The 26,327-nt window shown below is 40.1% G+C and overlaps 1 protein-coding gene across 5 annotated transcripts in view; it reads left to right on the forward strand.

Annotated features, from left to right (window-relative positions):
• The window catches only part of arap2 (ArfGAP with RhoGAP domain, ankyrin repeat and PH domain 2), a 171,489-nt gene that overhangs the window by 126,278 nt on the left and 18,884 nt on the right, over positions 1–26,327 (forward strand). For all 5 annotated transcript variants that reach the window (XM_085136842.1, XM_085136832.1, XM_085136817.1 and 2 more), the window contains 8 exons: positions 4,566–4,629; positions 5,171–5,334; positions 6,017–6,229; positions 6,451–6,556; positions 9,234–9,381; positions 11,806–11,883; positions 23,473–23,547; positions 24,448–24,565. In XM_085136842.1, coding sequence (XP_084992968.1) covers positions 4,566–4,629; positions 5,171–5,334; positions 6,017–6,229; positions 6,451–6,556; positions 9,234–9,381; positions 11,806–11,883; positions 23,473–23,547; positions 24,448–24,565 — 966 coding nt within the window. The remainder of the gene's footprint in view (positions 1–4,565; positions 4,630–5,170; positions 5,335–6,016; positions 6,230–6,450; positions 6,557–9,233; positions 9,382–11,805; positions 11,884–23,472; positions 23,548–24,447; positions 24,566–26,327) is intronic.

Raw genomic sequence — 26,327 nt, forward strand, 5'->3', positions numbered from 1 at the left:
TATCAATCTCTGAAGTTCTTTGCTTTCCCCTTTTGTTGCTTGGATCAGAATGAAACACTGCGCCCTTGAAAATCTGCCAAAAAAAATAAAAAGCAAATTACTTGTTAAGAGAGACTTTTGGGGATTAATAGTTTTTGCTGTTTAGCTCAACATACAAAGGCCTATACGAGTACAAAGGATTTGCTAGCCAAAATAACACTGTGATGTGTAATGCTTTTACCAGTCGTCTATCTCGCTTGTGCCAACAAATTGAATTGTGTCTGTACAGATTATTGATCAGTCTGTTAAATATTCAGTAGAAGAAATTGAAAAGTTTTTTTCTTGTCACTCTAAAGTAATGACAGTTATGGATATTTCACACAAAGAATAATCTACACACATAGGAATTCTTAGTTTTTTCCCCTCAGGGTACCGAGAGTCTGACTGAACCAGATTAATAGTGGGGTTAGTTTTAGCACAACTGAAAGCAAAGGGTAGAAAAAGGTAGAAAATCAATATAACTCGACTTGTATAGCTTTCCAATTTATAGATTATATCTTGTTTGTTTAATCCTGGAGAAACAAAGTGTGAAGGACACTCTGAAGTTGAGTTAAAGTAACCAGCAGCAGAGTCCTTGTAGAAGCACGTCTTTCCAGTCAGCAGCCAGCTTATTCCCATCGAACAGTTATTTTAGGACCGAGCTCCTGCCTAAATCAATGAGGCGAGAGCCATAACTTTTATTTCAGAGGTCACCGGAATGCAAAAACTTTCCCACAAAACACAGTTTGAAAATATTTATCTTCCAAATGATGTTCCTCCTCTGCGTACACAGCATTAACTTACATTGTGTGCCATCCAGTCCATCACTCTTAGCTTATTCTACCAGAGTCCTAAATAAATACAATGATTGATTAATTAAAAATCCAATACTCCAAAGTATCTATGGATTTTCATAAAACTTTTGTGTTATTTATATACTTGTGTATACTTGTGTATGCTTTGCCTGATTTTGCTGCTTACCGTGTTTGTGGTGTTCCAAAAACATGTGTTACACAGTGCCCTCCGGTGGGCAAACTATACAACATCAACACATAACAGAAGCTCTTTACTTTTAAAACTTTCACTTTCAAACTGGCCAATAGAAAGTAATAGCAATAACAGCAGCCTGCTGATAAATTGGTCAGCCTCAAATCATGTACCTCAGTCCTCAATCACAGAGAACTAGAGTCTTGTTGGGGACCATCTGGCAACAACCGGTAGTTAGGGAAAAATGAGTCATTGCTGGAGGTTGCTGCCCTTTTAACACAGGCCTAGAGACTAGGGGTGGGTTTTAATAATCGATTTATCGATTAAAATTGATTCTGGCTTGGATAATGTGATATCGATTCATTAAAATTTTTTATATAAATGTATTTTGCCCACAATTCCAGAATCTCAGGTGAAACGTCACAAAATTTTGACAACCACCAAACAGCTAAAACAGTAAATGAGAGCAGGCACACGGCTTCTGCACAAAGACGTAAACACAAAGCGCGAACCCGCGGATCAGAATCAGTGAGATGACGTCTTTCTCACTCGATGGCACGGACACGGTTGGGGCTGAAAGCCGACAGCTCGCTGATTACGATGTTTCGGCGGGTCCGCGCTTTGTGTTTACGCCCTTTTTGCACTGATTCTGAAGCGGTTAGTTTTATTTCTCTCCAAACAATATTGACCGAACCAGCAGCAAAAGAAGATCCAAACTAAGCTTCACATAAACATCGTCATGAATCCCCTCTTACTTTTGCTATTTTGCTTCTACCACAATAAAATCACACTTCATGCACAGCTCTCTCTCTCTCTCTTTCTCAGTGTACTTCAAGAACAGTTTCCCGTCTATCCCCAAAATCTGTTTTCTGCATTATTCGCTTGCTTGTTACGCACAAGTCTACCATTGTTTACAGCACTGTCAGCCACTGTTTTTTTCCCTTTTACTTACTTCTGAAATGAAAACCTAATTTCTGCTGTTCAATAGGCTTCTGAACAAATTGAAACTTACTTACTTAAAATTATACAAAATGCAAAACGCTTAGCCGTGTCTCTAATAAAACCGCTGTAACTTCATAGATAATGTTCATATGTTGATTAATGGTTTTCTTTCGTTTTTGATGTACTGCAGAATATATTTATAAAATCCCAGGCCAGGAAAATCACCTTCATGTTTTTCTGTGTTTTATCTTCAGCTACTTTGACACAAAGGCATCTGCTGTGATGCTCACACCTTCGATAAAGTCTGGAAAGTGTCAGCTTCCTTTTTATAGATACAAAAATATGTAAATGTACTGATCTGAATTATAATATTTCTGACTGTCTGAGGCAAAATTTCCCAGATTCAAATCGAATCGAATCGAATTGAATTGAATCGTGGATCGAATCGATTCAGGACCTTGTGAATCGAATCGATTCTAGAAATCAGTGACGATACCCAGCCCTACTAGAGACTGGTTGCTTGGTAAACATGTATATTTCCTGACCAGTTAGCGACTGATTGCTTGCAGTCGCTAGCATGAAACAGGTCACACAGAAGTGCACAGCACTGTACAGAAAACCTTGTGATTTTTTTTGGTCCTCAGTAGGTTGCCGCGGTCACCAATAGTTTGCATGGAAGATCTCAGCTAGTCTGCAAACACTCGCAAATTACTTGCCAACTGGTAGTGAAAAATACAATGCAAACAGGAAACGGAGAACATTTACCTTCATAGGCAAGGTGTGTAAAGCGCTTTGAGTGCTCAGAGTAGAAAAGCGCTATATAAGAACCACTTCATTTTCCATTTACCATTGAGAAATTGCACTTTTTCAAATGTTTTGGTAGCAGCAATACGTTTTACTTGTGTAATTATCCGTTTCCAGTTTGCATTAAACTTTATTTTACAGATAAGCTAGCATCTTCCATGGCCACACCCACTAACCACCCACCAATTGGTTGGGCAATGTCTATGTTTAGTGATCAGATTTTTCTAGGTGGTCACCAGCTGGTGTCTAGGCCTTAGTAACTGTGGTTTTAAGTAAATAATATTTAAATGAGTTGGTAAACTATGGATTCTCCTATATATTTCTATGCAGGACACTTTGAGTGCCACATCCCTGCTGTTACAAGCTATAGCACACGTACAGGATAGCTTTTTTAGAAAGATGTATCCATATTATGGATACAGTCAGCCAAGAAGAAACCAAATAAATGGTAAAATGGTAAATGGCCTGCATTTGTATAGCGCTTTTCTAGTCCTTAAGGACCCCAAAGTGCTTTACACTACATTCAGTCATTCACCCATTCACACACGCATTCACACACTGGGGATGGCAAGCTACATTGTAGCCACAGCTGCCCTGGGGCGCACTGACAGAGGCGAGGCTGCCGGACACAGGCGCCACCGGGCCCTCTGACCACCACCAGTAGGAAAATATGGGGTTAGCATCTTGCAGTACACTCTTATATCTATCTGTACTTTAGTAATGAGTAGATACGCCCGCCACCACACTATAGAAACTGAATTTCAACTATACACAAAATTTCGACCATCTGATTGGCTGTTTGGGGCCAGCGCTGCTATTTTTACTGTTACTTACTAGATTTCTACACAGGATTTGTCTCTGTGAGGAGAAACGAAGCGAAAACGCTCATTTCCCCCCAATTTTTAATCTTCTGTAACAAAGCACGTAATTGTATAGCAAGTGTTTCTACTGAGGTACAGACCAATCTCCAAAATTCAACAGTTCATTAAGGTGAAGTCCTGCTTCTTTTTTCGATTTTGTATCTTTCTGTCTATATATGTGAGCACAACCAGTGCTCGAGTGTGATGAAAGTGCCAGATGTTGTTGCTAGGAGATTTGTGCAGAGGCTCATATCTTTTTTTGTACTTTCTCTGCTGCGTGTGATTGTTGCCATGATCCAAGCAGCTGTTTGAAGCCCCAGAAGAGATTATGGCAGAGCGCTCGAGTCCCTGAGCCCAGTTTCTGTGGATCTTACACTCTTATTCCGATTTCAAAAGATTGATTCTGCAAAAGAGGAATGCCAGTAACCTTGTATCTGTTTTCCTTTCCTTTCTGTCTTTTATTTGATGTCTTAAATACTGTGCACAGTGCAGTCTTGTTTAGTTGCATTTCAACCAAATTTATGTAAACCTTGATGACAAATGAAACCAGTGTTTACGCCCCACTTCCCTCGCTTGTTTAACTCTGCCGTCAGACGCTCGCACACAGCCTGAAATCATGTTTCCCATTACAACAAGGAAACACTATTAACTCCAATGCATTTGGCATTTTCCATCACTGCACTGTTTTCTCACTTATCTCATTTTCCCAGTGTATACCTACACCTTTGAAAAGCCCAGTCAGATATGTCTAGATATATTTTAGCAGGGTGTTATTTAACTGATTTAAACAGCAAATGTATACTTAAGAGCCGATGAATGAATGCATCACCTCTCAAGTTCCATGGTGAAAGTTTGAGAGAGTGAGAGTGAGATCAAATAATTCTAAAGATGTTTCTCATTTGAATGTATGCCTGCATTTTCTAAACCTTGTTGCCTTTTTTAACCCCAATCCAGCTGTCTCCACACATACTGAGGGTGAGGACAAGATCCAAGTCCTGCTGATGGTAGAGTGTGGAAGGTATGTCTCTAAGGGGGGAGAGGGAGAGGAAAAAAGCCTGTGCTAATACAATATGCTTTATGCGGTCCTGTTAGCTTCAACTCAGCCTTTTGTCTTGTTAGTCCAAATGCACCTTACCTACTGTAACCATCCAAGGTAATTAAAACCTCGCCTCAGTTAGAGAGAAGGTGTGAGATGGCACGTAGCATCGCAGCCCTCACACAAGCCAACCAGTTTAGTCTCGCTTTTAGCGTTGTGCAATAAAACTTTGTCTTTAATTGCTGTTTGTTTGTATGTTTTTTTTCTTTCTTTCTTTCTTTTTTTTTGATCAAACCTACTGAGAAACCAGCGGTTGTTTATAGACGTGTGTTCTGTAGAAGCTCTTTGGATTCCTTTAATCATGTCGGTTGTTAATTTAATGACTTAGCAGCGCGTTTCTAAATATATGAACTTAAGGTCATCGAATAGAAAGCGCCGTGTTGTACGGGCAAATCACAGGATGGCATTCTTCACCAGTAATTACTGTGTTTCTGTCTCTCTTTTTTCACATATATATAAATAGAACAGTTTACATTCATGGCTTCAACAAGATGGATTTCACCGTGTGGCACTCTGCTATCAAACTGGCTGCTGGCACAGACGGCAAGGCGCTCGGCGACCAACAGCTGACTAAAAACGGTGTTCCTATTATAGTCGACAGCTGCATTGCTTTTGTCACTCAGTATGGTGAGCTACATTGTATCTCTCAGCTCAAAGAGTTTGTTGTTTTTCTTTAATTTGAAAAAAAGAAAGTTCTGCATTACTATTATTATGATTTCCCATTGAGCAGCTGATTCATCCAGTGCACTGTGTTGCGATGAGAGTTTCATGCTTTCTAATGTTGTCTGGCAATGCGCTGCCATTATCCTATCTCTTCCCTTTTAAAAAAACAGTTTTAGAAGTGTGGAAAATAAATGTAGCACAACTGCACTCTGCTGTTAATCAGAGGAACGCTCCATACAAAGTTAGAAACTGTATCATACAGAGTCCTTATAATGTATGGTAACTGTGGACTTTTACAGTGTCAGGGTAAGTAGTGTGCTGTATAATGAGGGATTGGAATAAAAGTTAACTCTGAGTGAGACTGTGAAATGGCACAGAAGGTTAATATACCTTGCACTGACAATTTTATTCCGCCTGCAATTTAGATTCAAATGTGCTTATGCAACGTTGTTAAATCCTACAAGTCACACTGTCCATAAGGCTGCTTACTTTTCTATAAATGCATCCTGTCATATAGAAAATCTACATGCTGTCATTTTCTCTTGGAGATGCTACACGGCAGAGCTATTTGTCATTTGGACAGTACATGTGCAGAAGGAAGCTGGCGATTTCTTATTAATCAGCGGTCTTCTGACACTGTGCCCAGGTTTGTGCCAGGAGGGAGTCTACCAGAGGCCTGGGAATCCTGGTCGAGTATCTCACCTCCTGGAGGAGTTCACCCATGATGCCCGTAATGTGAAGCTGAGGGAGAAGGAGCACCAACTTCAGGATGTGACTGACACGCTGAAGAGCTTCTTGTCTCAGGCAGAAGATGCACTACTGACCAAGGAGCTCTATCCATACTGGGTGTCAGCTCTGGGTGTGTGAGCTTTCTGGCATGTGGGATGTCAAACACTATAAAGTCTGCAGAGTTGTAGGAAAGAGAGAAATACACCAGAAGTCCACCATGCTAAACTGTGTGAATTTGCAGAGTCATTTTAAACATACTGTAAAAACCCTTTTGTGGCATGTGTTTGAACATAAGCTTTTGTACTTGTGTTTATTCATTTTATTATATTTCTTCTCTGCTTGGTTTGGTAGATGAGAAGAACGAAAGGCAGAGAGTGAAGAAGTACTCCGCTTTCATAGAGAGCTTGCCAAAGATAAACAGGTCAACCCTTGAAGCCGTGCTGCAGCATCTTTACAGGTAAAAACGCACGAGATCACAGGCATCAGGCTATGACATGTTTAGCATTTGTGTTAGTGAAGCTGTTTTATTACAAAGGTCAACTTTTACATTCTGGGAGGGAAACTTTAAGGGTTTTTAAAAACTCAAAACCTGAGGCGCAAAGATGACTTAAACAACATTGTATTAATAAAAATAACACAACACAGTAAATAAGATGATAGAGCTGGTTTCCAACCACTGAAGAACTAACCCTGTACTCTAAAATGCATCTTCTATTTATGTACGCTCGCTATCCACACTAATTATGTGCTACAGATGGAGCAGTGGAAACTGCTGCACCTACACAGTGCAGACAGAGTGGGTGAGACACAGACAGAGAGAGAGACCAGGGACTATTTTTTAATAACCATAAATAAGTGGAAGGATATCAGCCTACCAGATAAACCTGTTGAAAATCCTAGCATTTGCCAGATTCTTTATTTCTCTCTAGTTTGTTGTAGCTGTTTTTATACATGGAAAACAGCTAAGCTCATAAGCTAATTAGCTGCATTAGCTAACCACATTTATCCTACCTGTGGTTAGACTTCACAGGGAGGTATATATTTTTTCTGCTATAATCTAATTTTATTTACATTTTTGTGTTTAAACAAACTTTCATACTCTAAAAAATTATGTTCAGTGGAAGGGGAAACAGTGCTGAATGCTAAGAAGATAGCTTTAGCCGTTTAAACGTAGCACATCTAGCTGTTTCAGAGCATTATTTTAGCACCACACAGCTAGTTAGCAGCTAAAAGCTAAAGCAACCTATTTGTTAGCAAGCTAATGTTGCTAGTCAGTGCTGAGATTTGGTATAAAAACATTACTCATAGCTTTCTGGATTATATGTATTTTACATATTTTGCAAAGTGCAGTCCAAATGTAAGCTTCAACTTACACAGATATAGTAACTGTTAGGAATAAAATGATTAAATAAAGCTGGTTTTTATGATTTTTATATACACATTGCGATTTGCTCATGAAAGAGTAGCACTCCGTGTTTTGAGGGTGGGAAGCTTCATTCAGCGCTATGACTGAATTGAATTATTGTGATTGATGTAGAGTGCAGAGGTTTTGCAACATGCTTATCATAACTAGTGAACAGTCAGGATGCTTTTTTCTGGGCCAAGGGAGTCCGAGCAGAATGTCCCGAACTTAGACAAACATGACATTTGGATCCTTGAGTTATCAGTAACAAAACATGCCCACGGCACTCACAGGCAAAGTTGAGTGCCAGACAACTTAAGTTTTGCCATCCATTGTTTCACTTTTTATCACTGATATCAACTTCTGTCTCCTGTGGCCGGCAGCACAATGTAGCAGTTAGGCATCTTTTGGTTGTTAGCAGATGGATATGACACGAAAACATCTTCACGCAGTGTAAAGTCACAGGAGAACCAGGGTCACATCTGCATGACCCAGCATCTTCGTGATGCACAAGTTTTTCTCTTACTTACTGCAGCAAAGTTCAAAACCAGCCTAATTAGTTCGACCACTTTTGCAGCAACTTGTTGGCACTAATTGGGATTAAAAACCCATTCTTTGATAGCTACTTTGCAATATTATGCATTTGTAAGTTGTCCTAATGTTCTTATCTGACCTTGTTGCTGATGAAACAAGTGTGGCTCTCCAGAGGCCGCTCTGCATCACAGACAAAGCGAGCATAGCGGTTCAAAGGTCATGAGGCCCGAGCGGCCCTCTGGTTGCTGCTTGTCGCCTGCTGATTAGCTGCATTGTTTCCTCTATTCTCCTAATGACCCCCGTTTTTTTTCCCCCTCCATCTGACCAATACTGTTAAATATTCTTTCAAATTAAGTCTGTTTGCTGAACAGTGAATGCACTGAAAAGTTGTGGGGGAAAAACAAACCAAGCTGAGCAGAAAAAGATTGTTTTTGTGAAGTAACAGTGTCCTTCGGTTGAAAGCGATGAATCAATTCCATATTGTTTCTAGCGAGCGCTGGCATTTTTCAACTGAGACAGATTGTGTGGCTCATTATTAAAGACTCAGGCAATTAGCAAACACATAGCTGAGGTCTACAAAACGAGCGGTGCTATTTCTGGCTGTGCGCTGCTTTTTGTTTCTTTTTATGAAAATCATATATTTTTCCCTCAGTCGGTTACGCCGCTGAATTCTCTACTTCTTCACCTCTGGATAATTTGAACTGTGGAGATTTCTAGTAATAAATTACAGCCGTCTCGCACGTTGTGGACTGAAACTACTGATTTACTGTTTGTTTTACCTGGAGTGGAAATGCAGAGACAAACAACACAGAAGATACAGAACCAAAGAAAAAGCTTGCACAACTTTGATACCGTGCTGCAGCTACAAAAACCCCTTCTTCCACCTCTTATGTTGTTTTTTAAATATAAGCACACCGCTGTCTTCGTGTATCATTCACTCGATTTCCCTTGGAAACCTGCAGTGGATAGATTTAGCTCCTTTTGATATAGATTGTTTAGAGAAGACTTAATTGACTTGATGCTTAATTTGGAGCGAGGCCCGATGTTTCATTCAGCTCTCTGTGTGCTCGTGCCACAGCGAGTAGTATGAGTGGGCTTTAGAGGCCACGAGAGCGATTCAGCAAAAGATATGAGCCACTCGTGTCGACCTGCGGGTACATTAAGGGATTTTCTAAGCATGTTTCTCTCTGTTATTCAGGATCCAGCAATGCTCCCACCTGAACCGCATGCCAAGTGAAAAACTGGCTTCCGTTTTCTCCTCCTGCTTGTTCCAGACTCGAGGACAAACCACACAGGAAATTAGTGTGGTCCACGACCTAATCAGCAACTACATTACGCTCTTCAGTGTAAGTCTGAAATGTTCTTGTGGGGGGTTTTTTTCTTTTGCGTTGATAAGCACGAAAAACCGATTGGACTGAGCTCAGCTGCTTGACATGGATCTTCCTCTTGTTCCTTAGATAACATCCAGTTTTTATCACATAAACACACATTGCATAAGTTATAAAAAAAAAAAAAAAACAACCAAAAAACAAAAACAAGACGGTTGGTACATTCAGTAATATTCAACTCAGGTTATTGCCGTGTTGTGTTATTGCCAAATGTACGCTGCACAGACAGGTGGCACAGATTATATTAATAAAGGAAAAACTGGTCACCTAGAACAGAAAAGTAGCAGTGGACTCTGTGGTTCAGGACATCTTTGGTTAAAGTAAAAAACGAGCCCAGCCTTGTAAAGGTCTCTTCTATATGTGTGGAGTCTTTCTGGTATCACCAATATATCTGATGCTATCTTGAGGACTAAACAGCCATTTTTTTCTTTTGTTTCTTGTTTTCTGTTGTTGGGTTAAACAACTTTTAACTGTGATTAAAGTTAATGTGCTGTTTATCTTTCGTTCCTCATGCCTGGCTCACGTGACTATAATCTGGACTTCTGCTTGATAAACAATATAAAGAAATGTAGATTCCTCCATACGATCCTCTTATACCTCAAATGACCCTAGCAGATTAATAATAGTCAGACACTGGTAATAAATGACATAAATAGCTTTGTATTTGTGGTTTAATATATAGAGAATTTATTGTTTGTACTTTTAAACATTGCAGAGGACTTTCAACTGTACAAGAAGCAAAGACATCCTCACTTTTTAGACCTGCTTTGCTTTGAGCTGAGCTTCAAACCCACGGGAGTTTACATTTCATATGATGCATCTTACATGAATCAGTCTCTCAAGTTAAAACTTGTCCGCAACATCCTTGCGACTAAGAAATAGAAATGTTTTCTATGTGATTGCATTGAATGTCTTCACACAGTAGTTACCATGACACACTTTTGATTGGAGGGTAATTACCCAGGTTGCCTAGTTGGACCAACATGCCGTTGTCCAACTCAGACCGACAGCAGTCACTCTCAGACAGATTGGCCAAGGTTTGCAAGTAATTATCATCTAATTTATAAATACAGACAGATTGACAACATAATGCAATTAATTAGAGTCACACTTGAGTGTAACTCATGTGTGGCGCCTCTCTTTGCAGTAAGGCACTTCAATTAACTGGTTGCCAACTGGGTGTATTCCCATGATATTCCTATATTTTGGGAATTCTCCACACCGTGAAGGCAGCGTGGTGTTTTCTGTTTTTTTTTTAAAGGATAAAAATCTGGCCTTCATTTGAAAACTGGGTGAAGAGTCGAAAAAATATAGATCTTATCCTGCGAACGCTGTCATGTTTCGCACAGGCAGTGTCAGACGTGTTTATCATTCATCCTGTAACACAGGATAGAAGCTGTAATGAATGTGTAGACAATCAATGGCTGAGTAAAAAAACCAAAACAAAGTATCCAGATATTACCATATTGCATATCTAAACCAAGCTGCAGGCATGACTTTATTTACACTCTCTTACTTACAACCATCTGGGGAGCTGAAGTGTTGTTGCCAAATCTCCACAACAGGCTTGACTTTGCTGATGTGTGGATGGGAAAGAGGGGGGGGGGGAGCTCAGGATCAATGCTACCCTTGGAGAGCTGCCTGGCTTATGGGATACGCAGCACCGACTGACTGTTAATTCCCTTCGGAACGCCCGGATCCCTCTTTTTCTAACGTAAAAGGAGGTTCATTCACTCCAAATCGGTTGGCGACGCCATCATTCGCATGACAAATAGCCATTAAGCCCAACCAATCATGAGCCCAATAGCATCGAATACGCTCAGTGTGACCATAAAACGAGCGAGACGCTTCGCCAATTAAAGCACCAGTTCTGTGGTGGGTTCTGTCGACGGGGCCCATTATCAGGCCTAAACACACACACATACACGCGATGAGTTTCCCAGTTTGTTTGGATTTTATTTTCAACCCCAATCTTTGCTGCCACTCGTATAACTCCAACAAAGGAAATTGTTCTCTGAAATTGATAATGATGTTTAAAAAAAAAAGTTGGATTGGAGAAAAAAAAGTCATTTCCCACACAGCTTTATGAAAGAAGAGAGTATTCCGTGTCGAGCACTCATCGCAGCCAACTTTCTCTTTCAAAATGAGGTTTTAGAAGTGTTAGCTGAGGAGCTCACTCTTTCCCAGGTTTAATCTGCTCCTCTACGTATCGCATTTAAGCGCTGAAATTAATATGACCATCAAAAACGGCTGCGGGATTCTATCAAGCAAGATGATGTTTCTCAAGTGCGGTTTACCTGATTAGAAACTTTTCTCTGGCTCAGTCTGAATTGACGTGTGTTTGTGTGCATGTGTGTGTGTTTTGTGATGTTTTTTCAACAGGTCAGTGAAGACCAGGTGCAACAGATGGAGAGAGAGAATAGCTTCATCACACGCTGGAACGACAAGAAGGACACGACAGTAGGTCGACCTGCAGAACCCGAATGGAAATCACAAATGGGTGTTCAGTGTGTGTGTGTGTGTGTGTGCATTGATTTGCCTGTGTGCGTCAGGGACTCTAAAATGTGGGATTCGTTTGAACAGTTTTCCTGTTTTTCTGGCAGAAATGAAGGGAGAGGCAGGAGCAGGCGGGTGAGGAAAAAGGGCTTTGTTCCTGTTAACCTTTACAGCAGGTACTTTATGCCTGGATGCCTCAGCCGAGAAAAACATTTGGTTCAGATAACTGCTCAGGAAAAAAAAAAGATGAAATCACATGCCGCTGCTGTTGTTGAAATCTGAAATAAGTTGTTTATGAGTGCTCCTTTCTGCCCCTGCCTTCCTCCCTCAGCCTTGTCCGTAGGGTTTCACAACAACGTCAGCTGCTCGGGGCCAAAAGAGTTACTCAGTGGAAAGCAAGTGCTGTTAGAAAGCCGTCGGAGGTGAAAATTGGGATGACGTTTTGATCTTGGATGTGAATTCGGAGGTCTTAAAATAGGAAAGTTATTAGTTTTTTCATTAAGAGCAATTATTTAGTGTAATTACAAGTCAGCGTGGAGAACATTTCTCTGTGGAGATAATAGGTATGTTTATTTTAGGGATGATTTGAAATTTTAGCAAAGTTAAACTTTGCTTAAAGTCATTTAATGTTACATTAACCATCTCGTTTTACTGACTCGGTTTGATCGTTTATGATCACTCGCTGGCTTTGCTGTAAAGGCCACTGCCAGACCGTGGAGCAAAAGCTAAAGAGCAATTGAAGTCGGTCTGTGCCTGATACGAAGGTGAAAAGTTTAAAGCAGTAAACTGAAATGTCCATAATATTGATCTTTGTTATGCAGAATCGCCTTCCACTTGCACTCCACTTCTAGAAATATGGAAAAAGTTGGTAAAGATGAGATTTCCCACCCACAGATAAATGCCACCCTTGTGCTTATGTATGCATGGGGTGTATTTATAGTGATGTAGCTCAGCTTTACATAAGCCATCATGTAAAAAAACAGCACTTCAGTTGCATTTTTTTTTCAACAGGCTATCTGAAAATGGTAAAAACTGCTTTTCAGCTCTGGGTTGTTACAAAAGGGGCAGAACTCTACACCGGTCATCATTCATCCTGTGTTTTTTCTAAACAGCAACTGTTTCAGGGATAATGTTGTATTATTATAAAAACCATCAACATTCAGTCTATAGATTCCTCTGGAGTGGAATTAAGAATGTGAGAATTAATTTTTATCCTGCACGGGTGGGTGCTGCTTCCATCTCTGCAAAGTCGAGCAAACCTTTAAAAAGAGAAGCAGCTAAATAAAGCTCCTGAGACACAGGAGTAGATTTCACAAAAACCTTTTATAAGAGCATGCTGACCTTTGTTAATTAGCACTAAAGTATAACGTACAACTGAATCTAATGGAATATAGCTGCTAAAATATTGGGGGAAAGAGAAATCACCAAACTGACTGGGGTGTTGATGCCAGTTTTCATGTCAGTTCATCATAAAGAGCTTTAAACAGTGTCAGCCAGCATGGCTGTAGTCTAAAGAACAAACTGAGCGACTGTGTGTGTAGCCTAGGCAGAAGCTGAGGTATGAATAAGAAGCTTTGCAGGACAAATGGCTCTTGGGTTTTCACTCGAAAACCATAGACGATTGTCTCAGAGGACTCGGGGCCCTCCAGGTGAAGGTTCTGACCTCATCTGTTTTGTCTTCAAGGCAAGAAGACACCCAGCAAGTGGATAGTATAGTTCGACTTAGGCAGTGAGTAAATCAGTGATATAATGAGGTGCGAGACATTGTCATGCCTTTTAAATTCGGAGTGCCACTTGAAAAATCGATGCTTGCATTTACAGCCAGGCCGAGGATGGCTTTGGTTAGAGAGATTACAAATGGCTTCATTCTTTACTCCATAATCTCCTTAAAACCCTTTAAAACATTTAAAACTTCCCTTTTCTTTTCTCTACAGTAATCAGCATGTTTTTTCCCCTTTAATTATCTTGCAGCCCACAGCTGTAATGTTTGTAAAGTGGTCCCGGTATTCCTCCCAATACACAACAATGAAGGGGAAAGAGGAAAGCAAGATGTCCCCATATCTGTGTGTGACATTTTCACAATTACAGCATTAGCTTCATTGGTTTGAATGACTGTAATTTTTGTGTCATTTGAGGGCCACAGGAGTCAGAAGTGGCTTCCTCCCTCTTATCATGCGATAGTTCTCCCAGCACAAAGCCAATAATGGACCTCAGTTCACCTGCACATTAAAATGACAAAAGAAAAGTAACTGTAATTTCAAGATATCTAAGAAAAAAGAATCCTTGTCGTGCCCACTTAGTTGTTAATTCTCTTGAGACAGATTACTGCTCCCGCTGCATTGCCAGAAATCCAGATTAGGTGCTATAGCTATGACCCTGTATCTCAAAAATATAAATTCATTTTCACGTTTTCACTTAACTTTTTTAGTTTTTCACACCGCCACTTTTTAATTTGATGAGCAGAGGATTAAAGCTCCAGCACTTGGAGAAAGGTGCTGCGATTTGTACCGACAAGCGAGACATTACTTGGAATTTGACCTCTTTGATGTCGGGCAGATTTAAAAACTCTTTTTTAAAATTTTGCATAGCTTACATTGAATTAGAAACCTCTCTTCTTCTCTTTGTGTTTCTGCAAGTGAAAAATGAAAGTCAGAGTTACGGGGATTATTTCTGAAACGTGCATGTTTCACATCATCAATCAAATTTTAATATTACACAAAAACAACCTGAATAAACACAAAATTCAGTTTTTAAATGATGATTTTGTTTATTAAGGGAGAAAAACTATCCAAACCTACCTGGCCTTGTGTGGAAAAAATAATTGCCCCCTAAACCTAATAACTGGTTGTGCCACCCTTGGCAGCAAGAACTGTAATCAAGCGTTTGTGATAACTGGCAGTGAATCTTTCACATCACTGTGGAGGAATTTTGGCCCACTCTATTCTGCAGAATTACTTTAATTCAGGCTGTTTAAGGTCATACCAAAGCATCTCAAACAGATTTAAGTCCACACTTTGACTAGGCCACTCCTGAACCTTCGTTTTTGTTTTTTGGGGTTTCTTTTTTAGGCCATTCAGAGGTCGACTGATGGTGTGTTTGAATTATTGCCCTGCTGCAATAACCCAACTGCTCTTGAGCTTCAAGGCATGAATTAGACATGGATTTTCCTGGTAGAGAACAGAATTCATGTTTCCATAAATTATGGAATGTACGTTAGTTAGTTTAGTTAGTTCGTTTTACTCCAGATGTAACAGGAATCAAGCCTTCCAACAAGTTCAGCTTTTGTCTCGTCAGTGCACCGAATATTTCCCAGAAGTCTTGGGAATCATGAAGATGTTTTTTGAGGGTTGCGCCTTTGTGTTCTTTTTGGTCAGCAGTGGTTTTCTTCTTGGAACTTTCCAGTGGATGCCATTTTTGCCCAGTCTCTTTGTTATGGTTTAATCATGAAGTCAGACTTTAACTGTGACAAGTGAGGCAGTTCTTTAGATGTTCTGCGTTTTTTTGTGACCTCCTGGATGAGCCATTGATGCTCTTGGAGTATTTTTGGTAGGTTGGTCACTCCTGGGAAGGTTCACCACCAGAGATGGACCAGTAACGCATTAGTCACATGTTACTGTAAGCTGATTACTTTTTTCAAGTAACAAGTAATGTAAGGCAGCGGTCCCCAACCCCCGGGCCTCGGACCGGTACCGGTCCGTGAGTCGTTTGGTGCTGGGCCGCGAGAGTTGAGGCTCAGGTGTGAAATGTATGGTTTTCAAGACTTTTATCGGTTTTCAGCGTTATTTTGTTATCGTTTTTATCGTTTACTCGGTTTTCCTGGGTCTTTTCATGTGTGTTATGAATAAATTTTCTTTTTTTCGGTACCGGTACTAGTTTTATTCTGTTGTATTTATCCGCGACACCTTAAAGGCCGGTCCATGAAAATATTGTCGGGCATAAACCGGTCCGTGGCACAAAAAAGGTTGGGGACCGCTGATGTAAGGGATTACTATTGTAATTAGATTTCTGTTACTTTCCCGTAAGCACGCTGCGTTACTGCGTTACTAAACCGTCATGATTTTGTTTGTGAGAGTGCCGCACGTGCGACGTCCGTGCGACGTCCGTGGTAACAACAGATGTGAGTAGATCGAAAATGGATAATATGGAGTGTTGGAGAAAGTACGGCCATGCAGCGTTTAAAGCGTGGACGTACTGACATTTCTTTAAGTTTTCGTTGACAAAAACGTTATAGTGTCCGCTGTACAGTCTGCGTGGGAAGAAAACTTCTTTCTACAGAGAAAAATTTACCTTCAAATCTGAGCAAGCACCTAGCAAGCCACGACAGGAATGTGAAATTCACAGACAAACCCCCGGATCCTCCCAGTGACATGACCGCTATGGCACCGGGCAAATCTCTGCCTGCTCTACTCCTGCCAAACGGGAAAATAGATTTAAGAGTGACTGAACTTAGTGCCATTGAATCTTTGATTTTACTTATTGTTTGCTTTCTCCAAAAGTTGATTCTGTTCATCTTGACGTAGCGTTTTGTGGGAGAAACGTTTCGTCACTCATCCAAGTGACTTCTTCAGTCTCAGCAGACTGCAGGTTTTCCCAAATCTTATAAACAGTACATTTGCATAATGACTAAAACCAGCCCACTGAAGGAACACTGGGCTGGGAGGTCAGTTCCTTAATCATAATTATCCAAATTCTCATGAAACGTTTCTCCCACAAAACGCTACGTCCAGATAAACAGAATCAACTTTTGGAGATTTACTTTCCTGGATGATTGAGAATGCATCAAGAAGATTTTTTGCTGTGTTTTACTTGCCTCTATGTGAGTGTAAACACAAAATATATATATATATATATATTTTATAAATTTTATTTTCAGTCACAGCAGCATGTTAATAACAAAACATTGAACATACAGTAGTTTGCTGTTCAGTATTTACAATACCCCAAAAGATAACAGAAATAGAGAAGGACAACAAACAAACAAACCAAAGAAACCCCTACAAAACAACAACAAACAAACAAACAACAAACAAATATAAAAATAAAATGTATAAGGGACATTCAGTGTACAGTTAACCATGATAGTGATATAGAGATATGGCATGCGGTCATGATAAGGTGGTCATTTTAAATGTTTCCATGTACATCAGGAATGGCTGCCATGCCTTAAGAAATTTGGTGGTTGAACCTGCCAGTGTATATCTCATCTTTTCTAAATGTAAAAACCTCATGAGCTCTGCAAGCCACTGTTCATGTGTGGGAGGAGCTTCCTGCTTCCATCTTAAAAGTATAAGGCGCCTTGCGATAAGTGAAGCAAAGGCAATAGAATTCGAATAGTATTTTGGCAAAGTGATGTCTTGAGGTATCACCCCAAAGATAGCCGTTAGAGCAGAAGGATCATAATTAACGTTATACATCTCTGACAGAGTGTTAAATATAGACACCCAATAGTTATGAAGATTAGGGCATGTCCAAAAGGTATGAAAGAGTGAACCTGTTTCTGCTTTACATCTGTTACACAGAGGGTCAGCTCCTGGATAGAACTTGGCTAACTTTTCCTTGGAGATATGTAATCGGTGTAGGACCGTGAATTGTTTTAGATCTCACCCTGGGTCAACACACCTGAATCAAATAATTAGTTCATTACCAGGCCTCTGGAGAACTTCAAGACATGTTGAGGAGGTCATTTAGCCATTAAATCAGCTGTGTTGGATCAAGGACACATCTAAAACCTGCAGGACACCGGCCCTCGAGGCCTGGAGTTCGACACCTGTGCTCTAATGGATCCTTATTTTGCTTCAATAGGAGTGAGATGGTTGCTTGTCGAAGCGTTAGGGGAAGACATTTTGAAACCAATGACTCAATGAACATGTCTTGTAATAAAGGTGATAAACTGTCTTTAAAGGTCTTGAAAAATTCAACCGGATACCCATCCGGACCCGGGGATTTGCCATTCTGCATTGAGCTAATCGCCAATTTAATTTCTTCCACTGTAATTTGCTCTTCCAATTGGTCTCTGAATGCCGAGGTTAAAGTCGGAACTGTCATTCCATCAAAAAAAGCCTCAAACAGTTCAGGCGCGTTTAAAGATTCAGAATCATAGAGACTGGAATAGAATTTTCTGAAACTCTCATTTATTTTTTGTGGTGTAGTGGTGACATGTCCAGATTTAGTCCTAATTTCAGGGGTTATACGAGTTGCTTCTGATTTACGAAGCTGATGTGCTAAAATTTTAGATACTTTTTCTCCATGTTCATACCATCTTCCTCTAGATTTAAGAATCATAGACTCTGACTGCCGGGTTGAGATTAAATTAAATTCAGTTTGTAACGTTAGTCTTTGTTTATACAGTTCTGGAGAGGGGGTTGTAGAGTGTTGCTCATCCAATTGCGAAATAAGGTGTATCAATTCAGAAAGACGTTTCTGTTTCTGTTTTCTAGTATATGAACAGTATGATATAATATGGCCCCGTAAGAATGCTTTTAAGCTTTCCCAAATCGTACTATAGGCCATGCCAGGCGTAATGTTTGTCCTTAGAAAGATATCAATTTGTTTGGAAAGATATTCCACAAACTCCTTATCTGACAAAGAAAGAGGATTGAGTCTCCAGGAGTACACAAAGGGTTCATCCAGGAAGCTGAGTTCCAAAACAAGTGGACTGTGATCAGATATTACTATGCTATTGTATTTACAAGTCTTGATATTGGGAAGCAATTTTTTGTCAACAAAAAAGTAGTCTATACGAGAATACGTTTGATGCACTGCAGAAAAAAAAGAATATTGTTTAGTGGAGGGGTAGAGAAATCGCCACGCATCAACAGCCCCATAGGTTTGTAAATATGACTGTAACACTAATGAGGATTTAGGGAGTGGAAGTCTTTTATCTGAGGAGCGATCTAGTACTGGATCCATAACAGTATTCATGTCCCCTCCAAGGATCAATTGGTGTGTATTGATCTGTGGAAGGGAATTAAGAAAGTCATTGAAAAAAGTTGAGTCATTCCAATTCGGAGCATATACGTTTGCTAAAATAAGTGAAGTATTAAACAGGGACCCTGTCACAACTACATAGCGACCATTTGGGTCAGCTATTGTGTGAGAGACTATAAATGGAGTATTCTTATTAATCAAAATTGCTGCACCTCTGGCTTTACCATTGAATTTGGAATGAAAAATTTGTCCAACCCAATTTCGTCTTAATCTGGTATGATCTGTATTCTTAAGGTGTGTTTCTTGAAGAAACGCCACATGTACTTTAAGATAAAGAAGATGAGAGAGTACCTTATTTCGTTTCACTGGGTGGTTCAATCCCTTCACATTCCAACTAATAAAGTTAACATGGCAGCCATTACTCACAGCAGTTGAAGTGTCATCAACAGAAGTCATCACCATATAAGTACATGATGAAAAAGGCGGTTCCAAATGCAAATACCAATTCTATCGTGGGTGTACTCTGAAATGTTGTCGTTAACAATAATCTGAGCAAATAATATACAACAAAAAAGAAAAAAAACAACAATAGAAAAAAAGAATAGATAAGTCCCTCCCACCCATCTCCCCGTGTTCAGTGTTGTCCCCAAACGACACACACCAATTTCCCAAAGCTCCCCTGCTTCTATTAAGAGTCCTATTCACCTTATTCATAACCACAGCCTCACATAAGCAGAAGCATCTGAACTATGAATCACACATGTAGTCCAAAATATATTCAAATTAGAAAGTCACAAAGTCCAACATAATAGAGTAAAATAATTAAGAGAAGGAAAGAGAAAAACTCCCACGTCAAATTTACCTGTAACCAAAAAACGGACCTGTTTTACTTCTCATCAAAGCTGACCCCGGAGTCCTTTTAAGTGACAAGTACTGGAATATAGTTAACCTCCCAGGAAACAAGGGCAAGCTCACCAACATCTGAGATTTCTAAATGAACACTGATCATGAAACTAAGCTAAACCAGAGATCGTCCGTTTATGGATTGACAAAAATATAGTCACGATGGTATGAAAGTCCCGGTGGTTCTTATGAAATGTCATTCCGGAGATTACTCAAACTTCGAGTCAATGAAATCTTTCACTGCTTTAGGAGAGTCGAATACCTGTGTTTCTCCATTAAACGAGATCCGAAGCCGGGCAGGATAAAGAAGACCGTAGCGAACTCCGTTGTTTTTCCATAGTAGTCCCTTTACCTCGCTGAAAGCAGCCCGGCGTCTGGCCAGGTCGGCGCTGTAGTCAGGAAAGATGAAGATCTGCTTCCCTTGAAGCTCCAGCCGGCCTTTCTGTCTGGCTAAGCGCTATATCCGCTCCTTCTCCTGGTAGTAATGAATGCGAACATTGAACGGCCGCGGTCGCCCTCCTTCCGTGGGCAGCGCAACCGCCGCCCGGTGAGCTCTGTCCAGGATCGGAGCCTGCTCCAAACCGCCGGGACCACCCAGTACAACGTGCAACAGATCAGCAACAAATTTAGTGGGATTCCCTTGTTCGGCTCCCTCCGGCACTCCTAATATACGCAAGTTGCATCGTCTTCCCCGATTCTCCAAGTCGTCCGTTTTCAACAGCAACTTCTTGTATTGGTTACTCAGATCTGCGAAACGTGTCTCCACAACTTCTAGCCGCTTGTCCAGATTATTCAAGCCTTCTTCGTGTTCGCCCAATTTCTCAGTACATTCATCAAGAGTGGTTTGGATGGGCAAAATGGCTCGTTTAATTTCGTCCCGTAGGTTGTCATTTTCCTCTTGAATCACTTCTTTGACAATATCGCGGAAAGCTAGCAGTGTCGCTGGATCAACGGTAGTTTTGTTAGCGGTCTCTGAGCAGCTAGCCTGCGCTCCTTTAGCAGACTGCTTAGGAGGCATTTCACTTTGAAATAAGCCAAAAAGATGGAAAGAAAAACAGCTAAAACAATGCTGACTTTCTTAATAGAGCTTAAGAAATCTCTGAATTGGGCCACAATAGGTGAACCATAAAGTAATTTAACAGAAAAATGGGACCTCGTGGTTTGCGCGTCTACTCCATAACACGCCCCCTAGCGGACTCCACAAAAAATAATTTTATTTTATATGCTGGAATATGCAGAAAATAGGTTTAAATGCTAAACAAATTTCTTCAAGGCATATAATTTAATTTTTGCTTGATGCAATGTGCATAAAATTAAAAGATTAAAACTCAAACAATTTTAAAAAGAGGCTTTCCATTTGATTCAATTTTATATGATGATTATGTATAAAAATAGAATTGGGCTGAAATGTCTATTGCTTTGTTTATATATTTAAGTTGTGTATCTTGTTTTGAAAATCTAACTTAGTAACTAATTACTTTTTTCAAGCACTTTTACCAACACTGTTCACCACTGTTCCAAGTTTTCTCAATTTGTGGAGCTAGTATTAAGGGACCCAAAGAAAACAGCCCCACAACATTATGCCAACAGTAGCCTGAACCATTGGTATAAGGCAGGTATAAGTTGTTTTGTTTATGACAAATTTTGACTCTACTATCTGAAATTTGCAGCAGAAATCAATACTCATCAGCAGATATGGGCAGTAACGCGTTACAAGTAACGCATTACTGTAATCTGATTACTTTTTAAAAGTAACGAGTAAAGTAAGGGATTACTATTGCAAAAACGGTAATTAGATTACCGTTACTTTCCTGTAGGAACGCTGCGTTACTAAAACCGTGATATTTTTTGCGAGAATGTCTCATGACAATGACGTAAGCGAGTGCGATGTTCGTGACAACAGCTGTGTGCAGATCAACAATGGATAATATATCGAGTGCAGGAGAGAGTATGAGCGTGCAGCGTTTGATTCCATAAAAAGTGACAAAAACATTAGCGTCCGTTGTGCGTGGGAAGAAAACTACTTTTTACACCGAAAAAACACCTAAACAAGCTCCGAGTGTGCAACAATGTAATGGGAAATTCACAGAGAAACTCACGGATTCTTCCACTGACCGCTGCGGCACACCTGCACCAGGGTAAACCTCCGCCTACCCTACTCCTGCTTTACAGGTGAAAATAGAGCAACAGGACCGCTAGTCTTTGATTTTATTTATTTTCTGCTGTGTTTTACTTGCATCTATTTGAAAGACTGAGTGTAAACACAAAAAATATTTTATTTTATGTGTTGGAATGTGCAGAAAATAGGTTTAAATGTTAAACAAATTTCTTCCAGTCAGAGAATGTTGCATATAATTAAATTTTTGCTTGATGCATAAAGTTAAAAGATTAAAACTAATAAAACAAGTTTTAAAAAGAGACTTTTCCATTTGATTACATTTTGTATGATGGATTATGTAGAAAAAGTAGAATTGGGCTGAAAGATCTATCGCTTTATCACCTATTCAGGTTGTAAATCGTGTTTTTAAAAAGTAACTAAGTAATTAATTACTTTTGAAAATAAGTAATCAGTAAAGTAATGGGATTACTTTTGGGGGGGGAAGTAATCAGTAATTAGTTACTGATTACTTTTTTCAAGTAACTTGACCAACACTGCTCATCATGATGAGCTTGTGTTAATTATATCCTCATTTTCTTGTTCTTAACTGACTAAAGCCCGACAAACCTGCTTTTTAAAACTTTGTTTGTAAGGCACAGACAATCACAAGACGCTTGGTATAAATGGAGGGTAGCCTTAAAGGGTAAATGCTGTTTATGAACTGAGGGGTTGCACTGAGGCCCAGTATAAGATAAATATTTTTGAACTGTGAATCAAACCAATCAAGTAGGACCCAAGAACAGAATAGCTGGAGATTAGTGTAATCTGAGCTGTGTCGAGATTGGAAACGATGACGACAACCGAGAGCTGTTTTGTTCAGCGTTCAGATGTATGCCATGGGAATAGATATCACTGTATATACTGTATATGAATACCAGCAGAGTAAATATCTGCCTTTAAAACCACCTACATTTTCTAATAAATGTATACAAAAAAGGTGAATAAACACATAGCATTATGATTTAAAAATGTCAGGTTTCACTTCCCAAACAGCAGCATTTTGTAAAGGCTTTTACCCTGAATAAACATATTTCCTTTTCTTTTGTGTGGTGGTATTTCGCTCGCACAAGACTCAAAGGATACAAAAAAAGTCAGTGGCTGAAAACCCATCTCTCTCTCTGCTGGGTTCATTCTCACACTTGTGGGGGGTTTTTTCTCCATTGTCATAATAACACATGAAAATATCTTTAGGTGCTTCTTCAAAATATTTTTAAACTGACAGTGCACTTAAAGTTAACACCCGAGGAAAGCATTTCGGTTGCGGTGTAGGTGTAACATTCGTCTTTCTCTCCCACCTTTCCGAGCGCGCCTGTCTCACACATGTTCTCTTTATTTAGCCGGGTTTTGCATTCCATTAGCGCTACCAGGATTCTGTTTGCCTCCGGCTCTGAAAACGACCTTTGCTTTTTCAAAAATCCTCCAACCATTTCTCGCCTTTCTCTCCATTTACATTCATGCCACACAGGAGCAGAAATTTAGAAGAAAATGATTCCAATTAATCGTGCTTCATCGATGTTGGGATTCAGCTGATGTGACTCTTCTTGCCTCTGTTTTTCCCTCCTCAGTTTGCTCCGGCTGGGGACTTGATCTTTGAGGTCTACCTGGAGAAGAGAGAGCCAGAGAAATGCTGCTTAATCAAGGTGAGAGTGTGTATATCTGTACTGCTCCTGGTGTGTATTTGTGTGTGTATGTGCACCTGCTTTCCCAAAGGTCCTGGTAGTGAGGTGAAAAAATGGGGAAGGGGATGGAGGCGGGTGAAGCTGGAGAAAGGATGAGGGTGGAAAGACTGAGAGGCGAGGGTGGATGATGGAATTGGGCCGAGACGTCCGTGGTTTAACCTGATGGGAGTACCGCACATACGAACTAATCAAGAGACATTTGACTTAATTGTCTGAGTAATTGCATTTTATGAGGCATATAGGTCTGTGCAAGTTAGGGAGGATTTTTTTTAATTGTTTTTGTGTTTGTTAACAGGGTGACAGCAGAGCTCCAAGGGCGCACAGGGTTACAGAGCAGCACTAAGCAGCGCAGTTTAACATTAATTCTTCATTTGTCTCTGTGGAGGAAAGTGGCGCGTTTCCTTAGTTCAGTGCCGTTCATAAAGAGTCAACTATGCAAACTGTGCGCTGTGTACATAACTGAGTCGGATATTTGTGTAATAAATGGTGCACGTTAGGAATGAAAGACTCTTTCAAGACAAAGATGGTTGAAGGCATCGAGACTGATCCACAGAGCTTATGATCTAACCCAGTGGTGGGCAACTCTAGGCCTCGAGGGCCGGTGTCCCTGCAGGTTTTAGGTTTTTTGAACCTAACACAGCTGATTTAAATGGCTAAATTAGCTCCTCAACATGTCCTGCAGTTCTCCAGAGGCCTGGTAACGAACTAATCATGTGATTCAGGTGTTTTGACCCAAGGTGAGATCTAAAACCTGCAGGACACCGGCCCTCGAGGCCTGGAATTGCCCACCCCTGATCTAACCTTTTATATGCACAGTTTGCTTACTTTGTGTGATTGTTTCCCTTTATGCATTTATGGTAGGTCTCCCCCAGCATGCGGCCCACTGAGCTTGCAGAAACGGCGCTGAATATGAGGAACGTCGCCGTTAACGCCGACGACTTTTGGACCACCTTTGAAGTCATTGAAAATGGAGAGCTAGGTATGTCAGGTTACTAACCACTAAACTTCCTTCTTAGAAATGTTTGAGTATTTTCACAATTGAATATACCAATGGACTTTATCTTAGGCATTGCAATGTGATAATATGATAGGAAAGTCTGGTTAAAAATTTCATTTTATTTCAGTTGTATTTATAGGACGCCTCAAGGTGCTTTATATTGTAAGTTAGAGACCCTAAAATAATACAGAAAAAACCTCAACAGTCACACGACCCCCTATGAGCAAGCACTTGGCGACAGTAGGAAGGAAAAACTCCATATAAGACAGAATAAGTCTGTTAGTTTGGGACTGAAGGGGGTCAAGTTGGCAATTTGCTGTTTCCCTGTTGTAGAGAGACACATCCCAGACAAGTTGCTCTTATTTGGAGACTGTTTTGAGACTGGTTGCCTCCTACCTGCACAATGTCGTTGTGATTGATAGTAGCAGCTACTTGTAATGTATGTGAAATGCGAATGAAACATTTCAAACCAACAGCCTTTCCTAGTGAGAAGGAGATTTTTTGTTATTCTTCACTTTAATGTGTCGAAGACATACGTTTCTTTTTCCTGTGAAGTAACCATAGAAAGCAAGCTTTTTTGTCCTCGACTTACTTGAAGGTATTTTTATTTGCTGCCTTATTTACAAGTCACTTTTAGTTTTTATTTTATTTTTTAGTTTTGATTGGTTTGCCAGTATATATTTGCCATCAGCATATATACTGAGGTTTGCTATGATTTGTAAATGGTGCAGTCACATAGTTTGTCACTATGTGCGGAGCCCAAGAATAAAATCATTCAGCTGGAAATGAGTATAATATGTCTCTAACTATTGAACCTCACTCCACTGTAACTTGTCTGTTACTTTAATCAGCTTTTAAATATAACATATAGCTCTTTCCCTCAGATTACCCAAGATTGTGCAACAACACTTCACTAATTGCGACTTCTTAGAATCCATCTGAAGGAAATAACCTAATACTGAAGAAGCACCTCTTTAGTAATAAGTACTTTTTGTTGGGATGAAAAGGTCATTTATTCTTTAACTGAAGTGGTACATTCACAAAGACAGAAGTTTTTATGCGCACTGATCTTTGTGAAGACTTTTGCCTTTGACATTAACGTCGGTTAATGTCACGAGGTAATTTACACATGCTATGGATGTTATTATCATATGCAATTTCCCATCTTTTTCTTTTAACCCAGCTTCTGCTTTCATTCCTCAGTGCTATCATTTGGCTTTGACTCCAGACTGCTAAAACTTTTATACACCTGCTGCATTACAACTAAAGGACACTTTTTCTCTGTGACCTCCAAATTTTTTGAGTAAAATGTGAACTTACGTTATAAATTAAACGAAAGTTTCCCTCTAAACTTTTCTGCCGTCACGTTCTCCGTCGGTCCAATTAACATTGCATCACCTTTCAAGTGGCCATTTCCATTTAGGGGCACATACAAAGATCACACTTCCTCTTATCCAAGGACCTCGTGAGAGATTATGCTATCTCTAATGAACCAGTGCCTGTGAACGCGGCAGCACGCAGGGAAATTAGCCAAGCATCGTCAGTTTGATATGCACATAAATGAATCATCCTTACCGTCATGTGTCATAAATTGCCTTCATCTTTCCTGCATGATCAACCTAGAAAGATGACCCACCTCATCCTGCATTAATATGCACTGAGGCCGCCTCACGCACTACACGTGCTGCATTTGATCATAACGCGGTATACGTCAAGAACGGGGCGGGGGCCTACAGACGAAGTT

Source organism: Neolamprologus multifasciatus, chromosome 3 (genome assembly GCF_963576455.1).
Source record: "Neolamprologus multifasciatus chromosome 3, fNeoMul1.2, whole genome shotgun sequence".
NCBI classification, from domain to species: Eukaryota; Metazoa; Chordata; class Actinopteri; order Cichliformes; family Cichlidae; genus Neolamprologus; species Neolamprologus multifasciatus.